At 43.7% G+C, this 15,975-nt stretch overlaps 1 protein-coding gene across 1 annotated transcript; it reads right to left on the bottom strand.

The window, feature by feature from the left end:
• Window positions 1-12,144: 12,144 nt before the first annotated feature.
• Window positions 12,145-14,451, bottom strand: LOC119951196 (cilia- and flagella-associated protein 58-like). The gene has a single exon (XM_038774220.1). It carries the CDS (start codon window positions 14,310-14,312, stop codon window positions 12,627-12,629), a length of 1,686 nt encoding a protein of 561 aa, XP_038630148.1. The 5' UTR covers window positions 14,313-14,451; the 3' UTR covers window positions 12,145-12,626.
• Between the last annotated feature and the right edge of the window lie 1,524 nt (window positions 14,452-15,975).

The raw sequence follows: 15,975 nt of genomic DNA, 5'->3' as shown, positions 1-15,975 counted from the left end.
CCGTCGGCATGTCGTTTCTCCTTGCCATGGGCCCCTCGTCCCTACCTCCCATGGCGTTTTTCCAGCCCGTGCTCCTCGACGAACCTATTCGCCTCAGCAGGGGCTGTAAAGAAATATTCCTTGTTTTGGTATGTGACCCAGAGTTTTGCTGGGTACAGCATACCAAAACGCACTTTGCTTTTGTAGAGAGCTGCTTTCGCTCTGTTGAACTCAGCCCGTCTCTTAGTTATGTCCGATCCAAGATCCTCGTAGACTCGGATGGCGTGCCCGTTCCATTTGCAGGCTCTATTTTCCTTGGCCCAGCGCAGGATTGTCTCCCTATCCCGGTACCGGTGCAGTTTGGCTATGACTGCTCTCGGTTGTTCCCCTGTCTTGGGCTTCGGGCGCAGTAACCGATGGGCTCTGTCCACTTCCGGTGGGGTGGGAAAAGTGTCCCCCCCCACTAAGGAGCCCAGCATCGCAGCCACGAATGTTGTGGGGTTTCCGCCCTCGATCCCCTCTGGCAGGCCCATTATCCTAACATTTTGCCTTCGCGAGCTGTTCTCCTGGTCGTCTACCCTGCCCTTCAGGCTCCCCTGTGTTGCACCCAGTCTCGCCACTTCCCTCTCCAGGGCCGTGACCCGGTCGCTCATGTCGGTCGCTGCTTTCTCCAGCTCTTTAATGGTTGCCTCATGGGCTGCCAGTTTCTCCCCTTGGGCATCCACTTTCTCCTCCAATCTGGTCAGAGCCTGCTGCACCCCTGACATGGCCCTGGCCACTGCTGTCTGTACTGTGGCCTCTCCGTCCGCTTTCAACTCTGCCTTGATTGCCTGCAGCTGCTCCCTCACCACCTCGGCAAAGGCTTCCTTCCAATTCACGCCCCCCTCTAACCCCAGGGGAGAGGGTACCTGTCTGTCCAGCTCTTTTTGATGCGGCGATACGTCCTTCCCGCCGCTTCGTGTGCTCATTCGTTCGCCCGAGCTGGCTTGCCCTTTGCCCCGTCTACTTCTGGTGCCCCCTTTCTCTTGGCTCCCTTCTGGCATTTTTTTCTCCCCCTTCCCTTTCATCTTTTCTTCTCCCCTTGTTTTTCTTTTCCCCCCTTTTCCGCACCCTATTTTTATTTTATTTATTATTATTCTTTTTTTAAATTTATTTCCCCCCCCCCCCCTTCTTTCCTTTACCCCTCTATTTTATTTATTTATTTCTTAATTATTTTCTCTCCTCCTCCCCGCTTTTATGCAACTCCTCTCCGATGGGCTTACTTTTGCTGGGAGCGAGTGTAAAAAGAGAGAAAATAGTATATACTCCCCCCTTTCTCTTTACCAGTTTTCTCTTGGGTTTTTTTTAAAAACAGAAATATAAGTCTTTTTTTTTGTTTTCTCTCCCCCTTCCTTTCTCCTCACTCACCCAGGAGAGAGAGAGAGAGAGAGAGGCTTTTGCCCAGTCCCTTTGTTCTTGCCACGTGGTGGTCGCTGCCGTTGGGGGGGGGGGGGGGGGGGGGTGGGCCGGTGGTCGCTGCCGGTTTGGGGAGGGGGGGGTGGTCGCTGCCGGTTGGGGGGGGGGGTGTCGTCCCGGCTGCCGCATTTGCACCCCGCGACCTCCTGGTCGCTGCCTCCGGCTTGGCCCCCCCTTCGGTCCCGCACCGCTCCTGGCCTCCTGGGGGGGAGGGAGGGAGGGAGGGCCTGCCGCTGCCGCACCGCTCCTGGCCTGCGTTGGGGGGGGGGAGGGCCTGCCGCTTCCGCACCGCTCCTGGCTTGCGTGGGGGGGGGTTGGACCTGCCGCCGTCAAGCCCCGCCGCTGCCGCCAAGCCCCGCTGTCGCCGCCGCTGCCACCGCCGCTGCCACCGCCGCTGCCGCCGCGCCCCTCTGTCGCCGCCGCCGCTGCCGCCACCAAGCCCCGCCGCCGCCGATGATCCTCTGCCGACCGGCCTGCCCGGGGGGGTCCCTTCCCTGCTCTCTGCCGCTTGCGGGAGCCCCTCTCCCTGCGACCGCTTCGCTCGCCGGCCGGAAGTCCTAGTGAGCACCAGGAGGAGTTGATGTGACAAATCCCTCCACCCACTCCAGGTTCAGTCCTGGATGTGATTCACAGCAGGAATAACAGCAGAATCCAACCCAACAGCACTTGTGAACCCTTTGGTGTCTCAGCATGTTGGACGACTAAGTGAATCCCTTCCCGCAGTGAGAGCAGGTGAATGGCTTCTTTCCAGTGTGGACTCGCTAGTGTGTCAACGGGGCAGATGAATCACTAAATCTCTTCCCACAGCGAGAGCAGGTGAATCAACTCTTCCCAGTGTGAACTCGCTGGTGTCTCCGCAACGTGGATGATGTTTGAAACCTCTTGGTACAATGAGAGCAGGTGAACGGTCTCTCCTCAGTGTGAATGCGCTGGTGGGACATCAGTACCTAAGAGCTTTTAAACCCACTCCCACAGTCAGAGCATTTAAAGGGTCTCTCATTGCTGTGAGTGACATTGTGTTTCAGCAAGTGATGACCGAGTGAATCTTTTTCCAGTTGGAGAGGTGAACGGGCTCTCCCCGGTGTGACCTCGCTCATGTTTCATCAGGTTGGATGAGGTTCTAAAGCTCTTTGTGCAGTGAGAGCAGCTGAACGGTCTCTCCTCAGAGTGAATGCGCTGGTGGGACATCAGGAGCTGAGAGCTTTTGAAACCCCTCCTGCAGTCAGAGCATTTAAAGGGCCTGCTCTTGGTGTGAGTGACATTATGGCTCAGCAGGTTGGATAATTGAGCAAATCCCTTATCACACACAGAGCAGATGAATGGCCTCTCCCCAGTGTGAACTCGCTGGTGTGTCTGCAGGTTGGATAACTGAGTGAATCCCTTATCACACACAGTGCAGGTGAATGGCCTCTCTCCAGTGTGAAATCGCTGGTGGCTCTGCAGGTTGAGTAAATGAGTGAATCCTTTATCACACACAGTGCAGGTGAATGGCCTCTCCCCGGTGTGAACTCTCTGGTGTCTCTGCAGGTGGGATAACCGAGTGAATTCCTTCCCACAGTCCGAGCAGATGAATGGCCTCTCCCCAGTGTGAACTCGTTTGTGTCTCCGCAGGTTGCCAATGTCAGTGAATCCCTTTTCACACTGAGAGCAGGTGAAAGGCTTCTCTCCAGTGTGACTGCGTTGATGCCTTGCCAGCTCATGCGGGGCTGTGAATCCCTTCCCACACACAGAGCAGGTGAACAGTCTCTCTCCATTGTGACTGCGTTGATGCCTTTCCAGCCCGTAAGGGCCTTTGAATCCCTTCCCACAGTCCTCACATTTCCATGGTTTCTCCATGGTCCGGGTGATCTTGCGTCTCACCGCGTCGGATGATCAGCTGAAGCCTCGGCCTTCCTTCTAGATTCAAAGGCCGATGATATTCAGTTCCCAAGAATTGAGTGACTCAGTCAGTTCTTGACGTGATATTTAGTTTGAGATATCGGCCTCAAACACCTCTTGTTCTAACTTCCTGCAAAAAGATTTTACAAAAGTGATCACTATCAGTGCAGGATAAGAAATTCAGAACAAACAATTCTAGTTTCTAGCAAACACTCGTTGCTCTCTCTCTTTCTCTCAAATGCTCTAAATCTCCGTCCCGCTCACTCTCCTTCCAGTCTCACTCTGCTGTATCTAATAGTCACCCTCCCAATTCTCCTAATAATAATCTTTATTATTGTTACAAGTAGGCTTACATTAACACTGCAATGAAGTTACTGTGAAAAACCCTTGGTCGCCACACTCCGGCACCTGGTCGGGTACACAGAAAGAGAGTTCAGAATGTCTAAATCACCTAACAAGCACGTCTTTCGGGACTTGTGGAGGAAGCCAGAGGACCCGGAGGAAACCCATCAGTCCTGCAGTGATGTCCTGGAGCTGAGATGATTGACCTCCAACCACCACAACCATTGTCCTTTGTGCCAGGTATGACTTCAACCAACGGAAAGTTTCCCCCCAGATTCCCATTGACTCCAGTTCAGCTAGGGCTGATGTATGATGCCATACTCGGTCAAATGCTGCTTTGAAGTCAAGGACAGTCACTCTCACCTCATCTCTGATATTCAGTTTGAACCAAGGCTGTAACGAGGTCAGGAACTGAGTGACCTTGGTGGAACCCAAACTGAGTGTCCATGAGCAGGTTATTGCTACGTAAGTGCCACTTGATAGCGCTGTTAGTAACTCCTTTCATCACTTTGCTGATGATGAACAGTATTCTGACAGGGAAGTAATTGGCTGGTTTGAATTTTTCCTGTACACTGACCCCTTAAATGTCAGCTAACTCCTGGAGAAACCAGCCCTTTAATTGTGAACATTAGGAAAGAGACCATCCTTTTAGCCAGACAAATAAATGTGTCAAGCTGAGGGAGCAAAGGATGTCAATGTCTTTCGGAGAGAGAGAGAGACCTGGGCCAAGCTTTCCAGAGTCTGCACCCTCCCTATTGGTCAACACCTGAACAGTAAGGTCAGCGGAAGTGAGCTCCCATGCACTTGCGCAGCTTTTCCGCTCCCTGAGACATGCTCATTCCCGGGCCGGGGGCGAACGGGCGACCACCGAGCGGCTTCTCGCTGTGTCCGGAAATGTCAACCGTCTTAACGATGTGCTGGGGGAGGGCGAACAAAGGGTGGGGGCGGGTCTCCCGTGTCCGCACGGCGGGCGGGTGCCCTCACATGCAGTGACGTCATCGCGAAGCCGATGTATTCTTATTGGCTGATTTAGGACGAGCTCCTTTGTGATGTTACAATGTGGAGGTTGGACAATGAGTTTCAGACTTTCCATTTCTTTTCTCATTCTCACCTTCATTTGGTCACTTGCAGCAACTGAAGGGAAAGGAAGTGAATCCAGGGAGGGGTGCAGACTCTGGAAAGCTTGGCCCAGGTCTCGCTCTCTCTCTGAAAGACATTGACATCTTTTGCTCCCTCAGCTTGACACATTTATTTATCTGGCTAAAAGGATGGTCTCTTTCCTAATGTTCACAATGAAAGGGCTGGTTTCCCCAGGAGATGGCTGACAATTGAAGGGCAGTAAATTATCAGAAACAGATATGTCTACTGTTACTATATAGTACAGATTAGATATATCATTGATGGTTCTGTAATAAAACATAATTGTTATTATTTTTAGTTTTGCGATATAGTTGTGTATCTATGTTATATTTTTCCAGTCACAGAGTGATTAGAGCGCAGAAGGAATCCATTCATTAATTTGAAACCATACCGAATCTGTTGAGCCAACCAGTCAGTGCAATTACCCCTCTATAACCATGTTCCGCTGCAAGTTTAGTTCCTTCATGCGCCCATTTGAAATCAGTAATCATCGCAGCTTCCGCCAACCTCATAGACAGGAAGTTAGAAGTCCTGACAACTTGCTCCTAAATAAAGTTTTTCCCACACACCCATCTCTAATCAAGCTATACAGTTTGGCAGCACAGTGGTACAGCTGCTCACAATACCAGAGACACAGGTTTGATTCCAGCCTTGGATGTGACTGGGTGACATATCCTTTTGGTAATGTGGTGACCAGAATTGTAGGCAATATTCCACGTGTGGCCTAACTAAGGTTCTGTACAGCTGCAGCATGGCTTGCCAATTTTTATACTCAATGCCCCGATCAATGAAGACAAGCATGCCGTCTGCCTTCTTAGCTACCTTATCCACCTGCGTTGCCACTTTCAGTGATATGTTTATTGTAATTTCCCAATCTACCACAGACAACTTTCCCCTCATACCATGACAGTTTCCTTCTGCGAGAAACACCCAGATAAATTAAACAAAATAACCCTGTAACCACCATAGCCCATCTTCATGGCAACATGGCTGCTTTTGGAACTAAATATCTTCCACCGTGCAAACACCTTTTCATTCTGTGCTCCTCGTCAAACTTGGAACCAGGTAATCGCAACGAGGCTCAAAAATAGTCAGCCCACCGGAGGCAGAGGTGTTAGACCGGCCAGTCCAGCAGAAAGAAACCCTCCAATCATCACCATTCACCAGATGTCAGAATGAACAAAATGCAGTCCTGGATGTCAGTGAGAGCAAAAACAATAACAACAGAGCCAACATCTGGAATGTATTGTGAGCTTGTTGCAGTCACAACAGGTGTGATGAATCACAAACCCCCCTCCCCTGAAGGATCTTAGGATGAAGAAGTTTATTCAATTCAGGGTTACCGGTTGTTCTTGTACATTGCTGAAACTCAGTAGAAATTCAAGTTAAAACTTGTCAGGTGCAAATAAGAATTGTTTTATTTGGAGTTCATTGGTTACAACTTGAAAATTATTTAAAAGGTAGTTTGTAGACGATTTAATTTTCTTCAAAGAATCACAGGAATTATCTTCTGAGACAATCACCCGAACACAACTTTAAAAGTCAAAGTCTGAAAATGAAATATGAATACAGAACTCTTTTCTAACTCTCTTCCTTTACTTTCTCTGTCTCTCTCCTTTTCTTTCTTTCTCGCTTTCTCTCTTTTTCTCTCTGGCTCTTTTTCTTTCTCTCTCGCTTTTCCTTTCTCTTTTTCTTTCTCTCAAAATGGTGGCCAAATCGTCCATGGATATACTATTTCATATCTGTCTTAAGCGATCTGATCACACCCCAATATAATCCTAATTGGTTTGGGTTAGACTCAAACACATTTGATTTGATAGCAAGCTGTCCATCTTCACGATGTAACATTACTTCCAATTGTTGCCTGCTTGTGTATTTTTCATGGGATATTGTGCTTTATCAAAACCAGCAAAAACTGGTCTAATGCTGACCTACCTATTGCCACAATGGAGACCTCATGCTGACCTCACTGCTGCAACAATGGAGACCTTATGTTATCTCGTCATGCTATGCTAGGCATAACTCCGAAAATATAATTCAAACTGTCTTTTATAAGATTGTTTCAATGAGACTGTTGGAATCAAATATATATATATTATATTTGATTCGATGTTTTAACTGTCCATTTATTAAAAACAAGGCAACACAGTTTAAAATGTTTCAGCTTGTATAATCATGGAATGTAATTCACCCTAATCTCAAACGGCGTGAGAATCGTGCAATCGTTCATTCTTATTCCTCGTTGCCATGGATTCAACCCTTGTCCTTGGAAAAATGTAATGATCTTATCAGACTTCTGTGTTTTGCAAACTCATGACTGAAAGTTTGGAAATTATATAGTTTCTTTCATTTTAAATCTGGGAATTAATATTTATGCTTTAAGCAGCTTTTTACCTATATTAAGTGTATTTAAAATACCTGGCTTCTACAGTCGGCCCTTTGATAAATCGAAAGATCAAGTGAGATATATCAGAATAAGATAAAAGACATCATTAAAGCGATAGGATAGGTAAAAGCGCAAAGAATAATTCTTTCATATTGTCATTGCAGATTTAAACAATAGAATGGAAACTTAACATTGCAACAACTATTTCAACAATAATCATTAAAATTCTTAAAGAATCATTATTACAAAATAACAATGAATAAATTAGTCAAATTTGATACTGATCCTTTTTGTTTAATATTAGTTGGGAGGTTAAGATGTTGAGGTTTGTTGTCAGGGTTAAATTGAAGTTGGTGCCATCCTGAAAAGGTGTTTAGTGGATAGCCTGCAGATTTCCATAAGTTTATAGATTTTTGGATGTCAACCTGGTACATCCCATTTTCACATGTATATGCTCCAGAACGGGTCACCACAGAGCGAGGGACGCTTTCATAGATGTATCATTCTGCTGTTTCTGAAGCATTAAAGGGAATAGTTAGAAAGGGAATACCCTCCCCTGAGTTAGTAGGGGTTGCAATGCATACCCAACAATTAGAAATGTTAAAGTTTTCAGCATATATCTTAGACGTGTAAAGGAATGTGTTCTTATTCATTTCTGATACAACATTCACAAAGTCAATCAAATAACTGAAAATTAAAACTGCGGCAAACATTTTACTTGTACGCGCGCTTCACGTGCGATGCGTGAATCTAACTTTTCTTTCCTTTTAACTTAACAGCGGATTGGGTGGTGAGAAGGATTACGAAAGGACCTTCCCACTTTGATCCCAAAGGTTCCTTTTGCAGCTTTTTGACGTACACTTCTTCACCGGGCACCAGGTCGTGTCCACCCTCCGGAGGATCGCCCCACGCAGCTAACACCTGTTGAGAAGCAGAGCTAACAGCATTTGTTAGATTTTGGCAGTAAGACAGCAAAGCATCACTCATTAAATTACAGTCTGCTTTCCGCAAGTCAATAGTTCCTGGCAGAGACATTGGTCTGCCTGTGATGATTTCAAAAGGGCTCAGGCCTGTTGTTCTGTTTGGTGTTGCTCTAATACTGCATAATACTATTGGCAAAGCTTGGTCCCAATTCATGCCTTCCTGGCTGTATTTAGACAGTCTTTCTTTCAAAGTTCGATTCATACGTTCCACTTGTCCTGATGATTGTGGATGATAAGGAGAGTGTAAATTCCAGTTAATGTTTAGTAGTTTACAGACTTCCCTACAAACAGCTCCTGTAAAGTGGGTCCCATTGTCTGAGTCAATGCTAGCTGGTACTCCCCATCTGGGAATAAAGTCTTTGCATAGCACTTTGACTGTATGGGCAGCTGTCCCTCTTCTAGCTGGAGCAGCTTCCACCCATCTGGAGAATTTATCCACTATTACAAGGACGTCATTGCACTGTTGACATTTAGGAAGAGCGATGTAATCTACTTGTAAGTCCTGGAATGTACCTGAGGGAGCAGGAGCTCTTAATTGAGGCATTGATGTTATAGGACCCAAGTTATTCTTTTGACAGGTTACACATCGGTTTGCTACCAATTGTGCATGTTTTTTTGAATCCTTTACCACACCAACTTCTATGGAATCTATCCATCATTTGTTGAGGTGCTATGTGTCCCCATGAATGAATTTGTTGAGCTAAGAAGGGCATTAGTGATTGCGGTGCGACTGGTTTACAAGTTTGAACTTCTCTCCAAATTTCATCATCATATGGTTGAATACCTGATTCTAACCATGTCCATTTTTCTTCCTTTGTCCAATCATTCTGCATTTCATGTAAATCATGTAATAAGGTGGTCACTCCCAATTTGTAAATGTGACTTGATTCCTGATGCCAATGAGAGGCACAAAAGGAGGCAGATCCCTTGCAGCTTGGTCCGCAAGAGCATTTCCTCTTGCTTCCATAGTGTCCTCATGAGTATGGGCTTTACATTTTAGAACTGATACTTCTTTGGGCAAGGTCATAGCTTCTAGAAGATCTCATACTTCCTTTCCATTTCGGATCGGTGTACCTGCTGTTGTGAGAAATCCTCTTTTTCTCCACAGTTGGCCAAAATCATGTGCTACTCCAAAACCATATTGGAGTCAGTATAGATGTTAGCAGTTTTATCTCTTGCCACATGACATGCTTCTGTAAGTGTCTTTAATTCGGCCTGCTGAGCTGATGTAGCTGGGGGCAAACTTCCTTCAGCTAATACTTCGTATGGGCTTGTGACTGCCCACCCAGCTTTCCTGATACCCTTGTCAATAAAAGAGGAACCATCAGTGAATAAGATTAAATCTGGGTTCTGTAGTGGCTCTTCTACTAAGCGTACTTCTTCCATTTCCTCTATTATTTTCACACAGTCATGCACTTCTCTCTCTCCCTCCCCTTGTTCCTTGGGAAGTGGGAGCAAGGATGATGGGTTTACAGGACTGGCTTTGTGAAAATATAGGTTGGGAGCTTCCAAAACTGCTGTCCATCTAGTCCATCTAGCTGATGTAACTTGTGACACTCTGTTCATGGATAGTAGAGAATGGACTGAATGTGGACATTTAATGATTAACTTTTGGTCTAGAACAAGTCCAGATGTAATCATTACAGCTCGACATGTAGCTTCCATGGCTCGTAAACAACTCCCAAATGCTAGTGCCACATTGTCAAGTTTAAGGGAATAGTACCCAACTGGTCTTAACTGATCACCATGTTCTTGAGCTAGTACTGCAGTCATGTAACCATCTCTTTCATGAACAAACATGGTAAAAGGTTTTCCGTTGTTTGGAATACCTAAGGCTGGTGCTGAACACAGGACCTTTTTCAAATTCAGAAATGATTGTTTCTATTCAGAATTGAGTTTAATTTGGTCTCTTGATTTTCTGTTTCCTTTTAAAAGATCATTCAATGGCTGACATAACTGAGTATAAGAATTAATCCAATTTCTGTTAAAATTACAGAGTCCCAAGAAAGATCTGACTTCCTGTACAGTTGAGGGTTCTTTAGCTGCTTTGATGACAGCTGTTCTGTTCTGAGTAAGTTCCCTTTTGCCTTTGGAAATTTTCTGTCCCAAGTAAACAACTTCTTCCTGGGTAATTTGTGCTTTGGCAAAGCTAGCTTTGTGACCATTAGTACTGAGGTGGTTCAAGAACACCCGCAAGTCCTTTTCATGGTCATCTTTAATGAAATGAAAATCGCTTATTGTCACGAGTAGGCTTCAATGAAGTTACTGTGAAAAGCCCCTAGTCGCCACATTCCGGCACCTGTCCGGGGAGGCTGGTACGGGAATCGAACCGTGCTGCTGGCCTGCCTGGTCTGCTTTAAAAGCCAGCGATTTAGCCTGGTGAGCTAAACCAGCCCCTTTATTGATGGAGGCTAACAGAACATCATCTACATACTGAATAATGGTTGAAGGCAGATCAGGCAGTTGCCTGATGTGATTCTGCAGAGCCATGTGGTAAACAGTTGGGCTATTGTGAAAACCCTGCGGTAGTCTAGTCCATGTGTACTGTTGTTGATTGACTGTAAAAGCAAACCATGGTTGCACTTGTTTAGCTAATGGTACTGACCAGAAGCCATTTGCCATATCAATGACTGAAAACCATTGAAGGTCAGAAGTTAAAGAGTTAAAAATTGTAGACGGATCTGCCACTAAAGGAGCTTTTCTGACAATGATTTGCCTTTCTGTAGTCAATAGTAAGGCGCCATGTACCATTAGCCTTTTTCACAGGCCATACAGGGCTGTTTGATGAACTGTGAATACGCATTAAAATATCCCTTTCTTCAAGTTGTTTTATTATAGGTAGAATACGTTGAATTGACGTTTTGCTAATGGGGTATTGTTTGGTACAAGGTGCAGCTAATCCCATGAAAGTAACTGGGTCCATTTTCAAAAGACCACAATCATTTTTGTCAATTGCCCAAATTGGATGATGTTGTATTTCACCTTTTTTTATGTGTCTAATGGACCAGGTAATTTTCCCATTATTGAAATTGAGTGAAGAATTTAGTTGTGATAAGATGTCCATACCTAGAAGTGCTTGTGTTATCAGACCTACCCATGTTGACACTATCAATTGATGTGGTCCAAATTCGAAGAGCAGTGGTTTAGTCTTCCGAAGAGGGACAGAGTCTCCTCCTGCAGCAAAAGCTTCAATTTTCTCTGAAGTTAGGGGAAAGAAAGCAGCATTCTGTTCAGTAACACAGGTAAGTTCAGCTCCAGTGTCAAATAAAAAATCGATATGAATACCTTCCACTCTTAATGAAATATATAATCCATCATTTTTCTGCTGCAAAAGTGCATGTAGAGAGAAATGGAGAGAATCATCAAGAGTGGGGTCTAGTAGTTTTTTGAATTATCATACAGAGAACGTCTTTGAGCTGGAGGACAGCTGTTTAACATTTCATTCATAGCATTGTTATCATCGTGTAGATTCCTACGTGGGTACGGTTCGTCCACATGTGGGTAAGATTCCTCCCGACATGGGTAAGATTCTTCCCCACGTGGGTAAGGTTCCACCTTACATGGAAATGGCTGGGAGGTTTTAGAATCCCTGTACGTAAATCTGGGTCTGTCTTGTTGGTACGTTACCTTAGGTGCATCTTGTTTGTGCGCATTACGTGGTTGGCCACGAGGTGGAAATGTATTGTGAAAATTGTCTACTTCATTATCATCTCTCGAATCCATCTGTGGTTTAAGATAGCATTTTGCCATCCAGTGTCCTACTTTACCGCAGAAAAGACATTGTGGTATTTTTTCCTTACGTGATTTTAATGGAGCCAGGGTACATGTTTGCCCTGAATCTTGTGGTGGTGTTTTAGTCACTGCTGATGAGCTTGTCTGATTGCGTGAACCGCGATCTATCTGAATGCACCGGTCAACTATGTCTCGATATGTGCCAGTTGTGGCCCAAGATGGTAAAACCAAATTCAAGGCATCAGAAACTTCAGGTTTAACACCGGCTACAAAAGCCGTTTTTAATGGATTTAAATTGCTTGCATCCCATGTGTCAGTTTCCTCTGCGAGTGTCATTCCTGAATATTCCATCCAAGTCTGTAAAAATCTTTCCTCAAAATCCTGAATATCTTCATTACTTTTTTGAATGCAAGATGTGATCTTAGACCAATCGGTCCTCGGGGGGGGGGGGGGGGGGGGGGGAATGTTAATAGCCAATCCCTGATTGCTGGCCAACCTGCGTCTAAATTTTGCAAATTGTCTCCAAGGGCAAATTCCACCTCAGTTCTAAGGGTTGAAATTACACGAGTACCTAGCATGATAGTCAGAACTTGTACTCCATCAAATGGGTGGAGACTGTAAATGGATTTTAATCTGTGAATTCCATTCCTTGTGGACATACCACCCTTTTTAGGATGTGGGAGATTTTTGGACCATTCGTCAATTTTTGCAGGCTCTGCTGGTTCATGAGTTCATTGATGATCAAATATGTTTCTAGAGATAGTTTCACCTTCTTCCTCTATTTTTTTGCTTCCAACTCTAACCCGTTTGCGTTTTAAAGGGGCTAGTTGAATTAATTTAGTATTACGCTTTGTAGGAACACTATCTTCGTCTGATTCATTTGGCAGAGGAATTAATTTATTCTTGACACTTGATCTCGGCTGTGCATTTGCCGATTGTGCCACTAGGTGGGGTGCTTGGGCTGCTTGTTGAGTTTGTGTTACTTCAGCTGCTGTTTGAATCTGAGCTGTGCTTTGCTTCAAACAGTCTTTTAGGATCTTGCAGCTTTCAGTGGCAGTGTTTAAATCTTTTTCTAAAACATATCTTTCTTCGATTAACTTGCAATTTTCAAATTCAATTCGCTCAGTTTTTGATTGCAACCTTTGGTATCTTGACTCCACTTCAAAAATTTGATTTTGTAATTCTGCTATTTGAATAGATAACTTCTGGAGTTTAGAGGTTTTGTTTTGCAATTCTGTTCCCATTTTGTCATAATGTTCAAGTTTAGATTCTGCATCTTGCAATTCTCTTTCTAAAACACATTTTTGTTCGATTAACTTGTACTTTTCAAGTTCAATTCGCTCAGATTTTGATTGCAACTTTTCGTATTTTGACTCCACTTCAAAAATTTGATTTTGTAATTCTGCTATTTGAAAAGATAACTGCTGGAGTTTAGAAGTTTTGTTTTGCAATTCTGTTCCAATTTCATCATAATGTTCAAGTTTTGCTTTTGCATCTTGCAATTCTTTTTCTAAAAAACATTTTTCTTCAATTAACTTGGAATTTCCAAGTTCAGATTGATCAGTTTTTAATTGCAACTGTTGGTATTTTGACTCTACTTCAAAAATTTGATTTTGGAACTCTATTTGAAAAGATAACTGCTGGAGTTTAGAAGTTTTGTTTTGCAACTCTGTTCTAAGTTCATCGTCCTGTTCAAATTTGGATTTTACATCTCGCAATTCTCTTTGTAAAACACATTTTTCTTCAATTAACTTGGAATTTTCAAGTTCAGTTTGCTCAGTTTTTGATTGCAGCTCTTGGTATTTTGATTCCACTTCAAAAATTTGATTTTGGAATTCTGCTAATTGAACAGATAACTGTTGGAGTTTGGCATCATCCTGTTCAAATCTGAATTTTGCATCTCGCAATTCTTTTTCTAAAATACATCTTTCATCAATTCCTTCGATTAATTTGCAATTTTCATGTTCAATTTGCTCAGTTTTTAATTGCAACTGTTGGTATTTTAACTCCACTTCAGAAATTTGATTTTGGACTTCTGCTATTTGAACAGGCAACTGCTGGAGTTCAGAGATTTTGTTGTTTTCCAAATCAGTTCTAATTTCATCGTCAGATTCAAGTTTGGATTTTGCATCTTGCAATTCTTCAACAACTGCAATTAGTTGGTCTTTAGTGGTCCTATACTCATGATCAGTTTTATTTTTAGTAATTATCTCTTGCTGTCTGCGTAATTGTCCCATAATTGCCAGGGACCATTTAACACGTTCTGCACTGTGCAATCGTGTGCATTTTCCCCATGCTCTCTTGATATTATCAAAGGACCACTGTCCTCTGGGGATAGAATACTTTGATTCAATTTTTCTTGAGGTTTCACATAGGTCAAATTGTTTACGAAAGAAAGACCCAAAATCCCCCAACATATCTTCAACGGAAACATCTGGAGTTCATTGGTTACAACTTGAAAATTATTTAAAAGGCAGTTTGTAGACAATTTGATTTTCTTCAAAGAATCACAGGAATTATCTTCTGAGACAATCACCCGAACACAACTTTAAAAGTCAAAGTCTGAAAATGAAATATGAATACAGAACTCTTTTCTAACTCTCTTCCTTTACTTTCTCTGTCTCTCTCCTTTTCTTTCTTTCTCGCTTTCTCTCTGGCTCTTTTTCTTTCTCTCTCGCTTTTCCTTTCTCTCTTTTTCTTTCTCTCAAAATGGTGGCCAAATCGTCCATGGATATACTATTTCATATCTGTCTTAAGCGATCCGATCACACCCCAATATAATCCTAATTGGTTTGGGTTAGACTCAAACACATTTGATTTGATAGCAAGCTGTCCATCTTCACGATGTAACATTACTTCCAATTGTTGCCTGCTTGTATATTTTTCATGGGATATTGTGCTTTATCAAAACCAGCAAAAACTGGTCTAATGCTGACCTACCTATTGCCACAATGGAGACCTCATGCTGACCTCACTGCTGCAACAATGGAGACCTTATGTTATCTCGTCATGCTATGCTAGGCATAATTCCGAAAATATAATTCAAACTGTCTTTTATAAGATTGTTTCAATGAGAATGTTGGAATCAAATATATATTATATTTGATTCGATGTTTTAACTGTCCATTTATTAAAACAAGGCAACACAGTCTAAAATGTTTCAGCTTGTATAATCATGGAATGTAATTCACCCTAATCTCAAACGGCGTGAGAATCGTGCAATCGTTCATTCTTATTCCTCGTTGCCATGGATTCAACCCTTGTCCTTGGAAAAATGTAATGATCTTATCAGACTTCTGTGTTTTGCAAACTCATGACTGAAAGTTTGGAAATTATATAGTTTCTTTCATTTTAAATCTGGGAATTAATATTTATGCTTTAAGCAGCTTTTTACCTATATTAAGTGTATTTAAAATACCTGGCTTCTACAGTCAGAAAGAAACTCTCCAATCATCACCATTCACCAGATGTCAGAATGAACAAAATGCAGTCCTGGATGTCAGTGAGAGCAGAAACAATAACAACGGAGCCAACATCTGGAATGCATTGTGAGCTTGTTGCAGTCACAACAGGTGCGATGAATCACAAATCCCCCTCCCCCCACATTGAGAGCAGATGAATGGTCTCTCCCCAGAATTAACTCGCTAGTGTCTCCGGATCATTGAATGTCTCCCCTGTACCGAGCAGGTGAATGGCTTCTTCCAGTTGTGAACTCACTAGTGTTCCTGCAGGGTGTATGGATATCTGAATCCCTTCTCTCACCAAGAACAGGTTAACGCCTTCTCCCCTGTGAACTCGCTGGTGTCTCTGCAGGTTGGATAACTGAGTGAATCCCTTCCCACACTGAGAGCAGGTGAACGGCTTCTCCCCAGTGTGAACTCGCTGGTGTATCTGCAGGTTCGATAAAGTAGTGAATCCCTTCTCACACCAAGAGCAGGTGAATGGCCTCTCCCCAGTGTGAATTCGCTGGTGTTTCCGAAGGTTCGATGAAGTAGTGAATCCCTTCTCACACTGAGAGCAGGTGAACGGCCTCTCCCCAGTGTGAACTCGCTGATGTATCTGTAGGATTGATGCAGTCGT

Source organism: Scyliorhinus canicula, chromosome 17 (genome assembly GCF_902713615.1).
Source record: "Scyliorhinus canicula chromosome 17, sScyCan1.1, whole genome shotgun sequence".
NCBI lineage: Eukaryota > Metazoa > Chordata > Chondrichthyes > Carcharhiniformes > Scyliorhinidae > Scyliorhinus > Scyliorhinus canicula.
Note: the sequence above shows the minus strand (reverse complement) of the source record. Positions and strands in the feature narration are given on the sequence as shown.